Source organism: Myotis lucifugus, unplaced genomic scaffold (genome assembly GCF_000147115.1).
Source record: "Myotis lucifugus unplaced genomic scaffold, Myoluc2.0 scaffold_770, whole genome shotgun sequence".
NCBI classification, from domain to species: domain Eukaryota; kingdom Metazoa; phylum Chordata; class Mammalia; order Chiroptera; family Vespertilionidae; genus Myotis; species Myotis lucifugus.
This window is the reverse complement of record NW_005871818.1, coordinates 164,573-172,642: the sequence shown is the minus strand read 5'-3', so window position 1 is coordinate 172,642 and position 8,070 is coordinate 164,573. Positions and strand designations below refer to the sequence as shown.

The following is an 8,070-nucleotide window of genomic DNA, read 5'->3' as shown; positions in this document are numbered from 1 at the left end:
TGACAGGGTACAAGAGCCCCAACCCCCCTGATGGGCTCTGCTCTGTGAGTGACAGGGGGCAGCGCCCCAACCCCCTATCAGCCCTGCTCTGTGAGTGACAGGGGGCAGCGCCCCAACCCCCTGATCGGCCCTGCTCTGTGCATGACAGGGGGTGGCACTGCAACCTCCCCATCGACCCTGCTTTGAGAGTGTCAGGGGGTGGTGCCCCAACCCCCCAATCGGCCCTACCCTGAGAGTGATTGAGGGTGGCATCGAAACCTCCCTATCCGCCCTGCTCTGTGCATGACGGGGCGGCGCCCCCCACTCCCCAATCGGCCCTGCTCTGAGCCTGACCAGGGGCTGCACCTAGGGATTGGGCCTGCCCTCTGCCACCCGGGAGCAGGCCTAAGCCAGCAGGTCGTTATCTCCCGAGGGGTCCCAGACTGCGAGAGGGCACAGGCCGGGCTAGGGGACCCCCCTCCCCTCCCGAGTGCACAAATTTTTGTGCACCAGGCCTCTAGTTTAATTAATAAAAAGAATTAGTTATCTATGAACAAATAGGCACAAAAGGAGGCACAAAGGTTTAAAGAAACCTTTAGCAAATACTTCTATAACAGTGGTTCTCAACCTTCCCAATGCCGTGACCCTTTAATACAATTCCTCAAGTTGTGGTGACCCCCCCAATTTCACTGTTACAAATTGAATATAATTAAAGCATAGTGATTAATCACAAAAACAATATGTAATTATATATGTGTTTCCCAATGGTCTTAGGCGACCCATGTGAAAGGGTCATTCGACCCCCAAAGGGGTTGCGACCCACAGGTTGAGAACCGCTGTTCTATAATGTGAACCATCTCCTCCTTTCCCTCCACTTCCCTAATTTTTGCTCTATAGACTTGGTTCTTTGCATATTGTTTTAAATCTGTGCCCATGCATGAAGAAAGCTTTGCCCGAAGCCCACTTCAAGGGGCTCATTAGTCCCTAACATCTTGGCAAGAGTAAGGAATTTGGCAGTTGAAAATTCACTCCTCTTCGTGAGTCCAACTTTCTTGGGCAGAGAACAGTGACATCAGGTCCATCATTAATATGAGGGGATGGAGGGTGAAGGGAAGCTCTCACCTTTCCGCAGTAGAAAATATCCTCTCTCTTCACCCTTCCTTCTGCTATCTTCTCTCTGATGGCCTCCCCCACTTCGTTCTCATTCTGGTAGCTGTAGGCCCCATCAATGTACCGGTACCCAACATCGATGGCGAGCTTCACTCCTAACCTACAGAGCCCCTTAGGGGTCTGAAATAAAGGGGTTGAAGTTTGGGAGAAAAGAAATGAGTCTTTCATTTAGTTCAGGGGTCCTCAACCTTTTTAAACAGGGGGCCAGTTCATTGTCCCTCAGACCGTTAGAGGGCCGGACTATAGTTTAAAAAAAAAACTATGAACAAATTCCTGTGCACACTGCACATATCTTATTTTAAAGTAAAAAAAAAAAAAAAAAACGGGAACAAATACAATATTTGTATTTGCATGTGGCCCGAGGGCCGTAGTTTGAGGACCCCTGATTTAGTTTAATCAGTATTAATCAGGACACTGCTGTAGAGTGAAAATGACAAATTCCCAATTCCATGCTGTTGTGATTGGGAGATGGTATCTAGAGGCTGGAGAAACTGACCTTCTAGGGAGCATTCCATCCTCAGTGGGAGACTCCATCCATCCCAGGTCTGCCCTTAGATTTGTGGTTTCAGAGATGTGACTTGGTCAATGTTAACAGTGACAAGATATTTCATGGTTTCCATGCTATAGGAAGGCACAGTTCATTGACATCGGTTCAGTTATAAATCAAAGGTTTGGGTGAATAAACTGAGATATAGCCACAGAATGGAAAACTAACAGGTAGTAAAAAGGAATGAACTATTGATAGACACAGCAACATGGATGAATATCAAATAAGTATACCGAAGAAAAGAAGCAAGACAAAAAAGAATGGGAACAGATTCTAGAACAACAGATGATGGCTGGCAGGACATGTGTGCGTGAGTGGGGGGGTGAAAGGAGAGTGTGTGGATGTATGTAGTGTATGTGAGTGAGTGAGGGACAGGAAAATCTAGCAGGAGTATCAGATGCTGGCAGACCAGGCTCTCCTGGGCAGGGAGCCCCTACCACTGCTGCAGGCACTCTCCAGCCTGCAGGGCTCATGCACGGAGCCCAAGGCCATCTTGAAGGGGAGAGTGGCCTCCTCTAGGAACTCATCAGCACAACCATGTAGACTGGCTTTGGAAACTGCCCATGACCCTGCAGCCACACCAGCCAAAGTCCTGCTTCCCCGCCCACAGACCTGCAGACCTGCAGACCCTAGGAAGTCCATCTCCAAGAATGCATGGATCCCGCAGCAGTAAGTGCGAATTCTACCTCCCGGACTGCTGACCTCTGGACACCAAAGTTGCGTTTCCAGTGCGCAGGCCTCCTGAGCCCATCGCCTGGCTCCCAGAGGCCTCGGTGAGCCCCCGCTGGGTGCGCTCATATCCGAACAAGGGAACACAGCCCTGACAACAGAAACTGGGACTTCCCCCTTTCCACCTGCCTGCCCAGAGATACCACAGTTGCTTGGCTTCAGCAAGTGGGTCCCTCTGAGCCTGCCACCCTGGCAGGCGACTCCCACGTGCCTCTGGGAGCCGCCACTGGGTGTGCTCATATCCAACCAATGGAACAAGGCCCTGGCAGCAAAACTTGAACTTCCCCCTCCTCAGCTGCCGACCTCCAGTCACCACAGTGGCACTGATCCAGCGCTCAGGCCCCCTGAGTTCACTGCCCCAGTAATGTGGCTCTTGGGTTCCTCTCTGATCTGCTACAAGGTGTGACCCCGGCTACTGGCATCCAGTCCCTGTGGTTGGACAGATATTTGAAAAAAAAATGAAACTAGACCACCAACTTACACCATACACAAAAAGAAACTCAAAATGGAGAAAGGACTTAAATGTAAGGCAGGAAACAAAAAATTTAGAAGAAGCCATAAGCAGAATAATAGCAGACATTTGTCATAGCAATATCTTCAGTGATATAGCTCCTAGGGCAATGGAAACTAAGGAGAAAATAAAATAATGAGACTACATCAAAATAAAAAGCTATCTTTCCTAAGGGTTTAATCTCTAAAATTTACAGGGAACTCATACAACTTAACAAAAGGAAGATAAACAGTCCAATCAAAAAATGGGCAAAGAACCTAAATAGAGTACATATAGAAGGTCAAGAGACATATGAAAACATGCTCAAAGTCACTAATCATCCGAGAGATGCAAATTAAAACAACAATGAGGTACCATCTCACACCTGTCAGAATGGCTATCATCAACAAATCAACAAACAACAAGTGCTGGGGAGGATGTGGAGAAAAAGGAGCCGTCTTGCACACTTGGTGGGAAGGCAGACTGGTACAGCTACTGTGGAAAACAGTATGGTGTTTCATCAAAAAATTAAAAAATGGAATTCCCTTTTGATCCAGTAATCCCACTTCTAGGACTATATCACAAGAAACCAGAAACACCAATCGGAAAGGATATATGCGTCCCTATGTTCATAGCAGCACAATTCACCATAGCTAAGATTTGGAAACAGCCTAAGTGCCCATCAGCAGATGAGTGGATTAAAAAATGGTTGTACATCTACACAATGGAATTCTATGCTGCTGTCAAAAGGAAGGAATTGTTACCATTTGGAACATCATGGATGGAACTGGAGAGCATTATTCTAAGCAAAATACGCCAGTCAGAGAAAGATAAATATTGCATGATCTCACTAATATATGGGATAAAATGATCAACATAATTTGATGAAGAAAAATAGATCGATCTAGAGACAAATGGTAGGGGAGGGGAGGTTAGAGAGCAACCAAAGGACTTGTATGCATGCATATTAGCATAACCAATGGACACAGACATTAGGGTGCTGGGGGCTTGCCCCGGGTGGGAATGGCTGGGGAAATGGGAGGGTCAATTGTGGAAAAAGGACACACATGTAAAACTTTAGACAATAAAAAATAAAATAAAATAAGATAAAATAAAATAAAGTATTCTCCCTGCATTGGCTGAGTGGCTCAGTTTCTTGAGCATCATCTCATGTACCAAAAGGTAACTGGTTCAATTCCCACTTATGGCATATACCCAGGACGTGGGTGCATACTGTAGGCAACTGATCCATGTTCCCCTCTCTCTCTCTTCCTCTCTCTCTAAAATCAACAAAAACATATTTAAAAAAATATTCACCCTTACATGGCAGAAGCAGCAATGGGGTGAACTATAATTACTAAATTAGTAATTAATTACTAATTAATTTTAACCTATCTGTATAAACCAGTTGGATATGTGGACATAAACAACAAACTTTATAATTTTAAATGTAGCATTGGAGAATTCTATATAAATTCTAACAGCTTTGTTAGGAAAATAAATTTTAGAGAAAAAAATCAGAAAGATCAAATAGCATACCATATATGGAGACTGAAATAAGTGATATGATGGGAGAATCTAAAGTGCAAAGGTTTTTTTCCCACAATTAAGGACAATGTCAATAAAATAAAGAGTTGTGTTTTTAAAATGGCCAATAGCACCCTTTCTCCACTTGAGAAATGAGCAAGTCCTTAAGGATGAACTTTCTTTTTTTTTCTTTATTGATTAAGGTATTATATATGTGTCCTTATCCCCCGATTGCCCCCCCCCCCACTCATGCCCTCACCCCCCTGTTGTCTGTGTCCATTGGTTAAGCTTATATGCATGCATACAAGTCCTTTGGTTGATATCTCCCCCTTACCCCCAACCTCCCCTACCTTCCCTCTGAGGTTTGACGGTCTGATTCATGCTTCTGTCTTTGGAACTACAGGATATAACATATGTCCTAGGGCCACATATTTGTATGGTATTGTGTAATAAGTACAATACATGAGTCTGAAAACCCGCTTGGAGTGATTCATTTTAGCATCACTCCCTTTGACCTACTTGGAAAATTCGTGCTTCCCATCCCTGAATTTTTGGCTCTGTGATTCTAAAGGTCCTAATTCACAGGGGGAAATCAGCCTCCTTATTGTAAGAGTTCAGCATTCAAGGGAAAGAATTGCCATGTTGGCAGGGGTAACATACCTAATCACAAGAGGTTAGGTGAACCAATGATATACTTATTACCAATTGTGATTGTTAATGGACAAGGCAGCAGCCATAACTTGAGAGGGTAGTTGACTAGAGATTCAGACAACTCAGGGATGAGGATTTGGGACATAATACTAGGTAAGTCACCCAGACTAGCAGAGATATTGGCTAATGATACAGGGAATTTAGAATGGGTATTCTGGGAGGAAGAGAATAAGTAGAAGTTGCAATTGAAGACAGCTTTAGTGGCAAGGGCCCTATTCATCCTGCTAATCTACCTCTTTAAAAATTTTCCCAGGAAACAGACCAAACAGAATTCTGGAAGAGCTGTTCCCAGGGGTGAACTTAGCATATAAAAGCAATTGACAGCAGGGGTAGAACATGTCATAATGAACTGCATTTCCTCAGTCCTCAGAAGTGTTGGCTGCTCATTACTCACATCTGGTTCCCTCTATGGATGACCCAGGGTATAAAGGCCTGATGCTCTTACCTGAACTCAGCACATCTCTGTGGCACCATTCCCATTCCAGAACTCCTGTGGCATTGATGAGCAACTGCATCGCAGTTCAACTGTCCCCACTGCACACACCCTTACAGGTCTGGTCTCTGAGAGTACTCTCCAACAAGCCTCCTGCGTGCAAATCTCCTCAGAGGCTGTTCCCAGATTTCCCAATTTAACACTTGGGTAGAGAAGGATTTCTTAAACAAGCCACAGAAAGTACTAATGATAAATTAAAGAGTGCTAAATGTGAGCACATTAAAATTGGGAATCTCTGTTTATCAGAAGACACCATTCATTAAAAGAGTAAAAAGGTAAGTGAGAAGAGATATTTTCACATAGATATAACTGACGAAGAACTCATATACAGATATTTTTAAAAATCCACTATAGCAATAAGAGAAGAGAAATACAATAAAAAAACATTTGTGGAAGACACAGCCACTTTGCAAAAGATCTCCAAATGTCTAATAAAAATATGAAAAATTAATCTCATGTAGAGTTGAAAGGAAGTGCAAATTAAAACCAGAGTTGCATAAATTTACAAAATCAGCAAGTGTTGATGAGAATGTTCCCTCATACTGTGGGCTCCTTTTTCATTTTGTTGATGGTTACTTTTGTTGTGCAGAAGCTTATTTTGATATAGTCCTATTTGTTTATTTTCTCTGTAGTTTCCTTTGCCCTAGGAGATGTATTTGTAAACATATTGCTACAGAGATGCATTTTAGACTAAACTAAAAGTGCTCAAATATGAACTTAAAAAAATCACACGCCATAAACTCAGTGATTTCATGTGCTTGAGATCAATAAAATAAGAAGCACCCCGCTGAATTTTAGTCAAGAAAGCAGAAAGGTCCCATTCTCTAATCCAAGATCATTTTAAATCACAAATTGATTTAGTTTAATGTTTGGCTCAATACTCATTCAGCCAAACAATAGCCCTTGGAAGTTGCTTTCATTATTACAAAAAGTGAATCAATTAGATCCATTTAAAATGAATTACAGATTATACTTTAGAAAAGTTTCTTATTTAAAAAAATACAGAAAGAGATATAAATTTACCAATACAGAGTCTTGGTAGGTACCAAACCCAATGATAGGAATGCTGTTTCCATCACTTAGAGGTATGCGGTGATCTACTGCAGTGAGTTCCATCTTGGAGAGCCTAGGACTTCAGATTTCTAGGAGTGATTCGGAACACTTTGGACAGGTGTCCTAGGGCCTATTTAATCAAAGAAAGGAGGGCAAGAGGGAGGAGCAGTGGGAGGGAAGAGAGATTGACAGATCTATTTCTCAACCTGTTTTCTTCTAGGTTGTTATGGAAATACTGAGATTGTCCTTTGAACTATATTCGAGACATAGGAATAACTCAATTGAGAGTTTATGCTTATACCTCTGCAAAGAAAAGATTGAACAACAACAACAACAAAGGAAAAGGATTGAGTGGGGTTCTGTTAGGATGCTTTCGTTGACAACTAACAGGTCTATCTCAAATTCTCTTAGAATATAAAGGAAATTTATTGGTTTGTAATCCTGAAAACGTCAACATTAGGGCTAGCTTAAGGTGAGACTAGAGTAGTTCCTGTCCCAGAACTTCCCTGGAGATTCTGAGGCAGCAGGATTGGGCAGGGGTCTGGATTGCTACCACATTGAGGTAAACTTGGAAACATTGGGACAGAGGAACAAAGGAAAAGGCAGGAAACAATTTCACACCCTCTGTCTCCTGGCTTTCTCAGCTGACTCTCCCCTTATCATTGAAAGACAGTAATCAGCCCTTGAAGTGACCCAGCTCCAGCTTCAGGTCCACTAACACAGAGCTTACCTCCTCCATAGCTCAACCATAACCCAGGAATGGAGTCTTTTTTGCCTCAATAGTCTTTTTTGGTTGAACCATCCATCGCTAAATCAATCAGAGTGGTCAAAGGAAATAAAAGACTGATTTGATTGCCTTAAGAGAATACTAGTAGAAGCCATTTCTACATGTGGAGTTGGGGTTAATCCAGTGGTTCTCAACTTTCCTAATGCCGCGACCCTTTAATACAATTCCACATTTTGTGGTGACCCCCAATGTCATTGTTAAAAATTGAACATAATTAAAGCATAGTGATTAATCACAAAAACAATATGTAATTATATATGTGTTTTCTGATGGTCTTAGGCAACCCCTGTGAAAGGGTCTTTCGACCCCCAAAGGGATTGCGACCCACAGGTTGAGAACCACTGGGTTAATCCCTCCTGGGAAGATTCTGGATGTTGTAAATGAAAGGGAAAGAAGTAGTAATTAGGGAAACAATGGTTATTTATTTTAATCTTCCTCTAAAGAACTGTGCAACAGTCCATGATGATGGAAGTGTCCTGAAGTTTGTCTAAAATTGACTTGTTCTCTCTCTAGGAAATTCATTCTTGCTTATATACACACAGCAAGTGGGCACAATAGTTTCGACCAGCATGGGGCAGTGTGGA

General features: G+C 42.8%; 1 protein-coding gene across 1 annotated transcript in view; it reads right to left on the bottom strand.

Moving 5' to 3' along the window:
- Nucleotides 1–6,762, bottom strand: part of LOC102441086 (3-oxo-5-beta-steroid 4-dehydrogenase-like) — a 37,281-nt gene extending 30,519 nt beyond the window's left edge. The window contains exons 1-2 of the mRNA XM_023746952.1: nucleotides 6,670–6,762; nucleotides 1,102–1,269 (exon numbers count right to left, since the gene is read on the bottom strand). Of these exons, the coding sequence (XP_023602720.1) occupies nucleotides 1,102–1,269; nucleotides 6,670–6,762 (261 nt within the window). The remainder of the gene's footprint in view (nucleotides 1–1,101; nucleotides 1,270–6,669) is intronic.
- Between the last annotated feature and the right edge of the window lie 1,308 nt (nucleotides 6,763–8,070).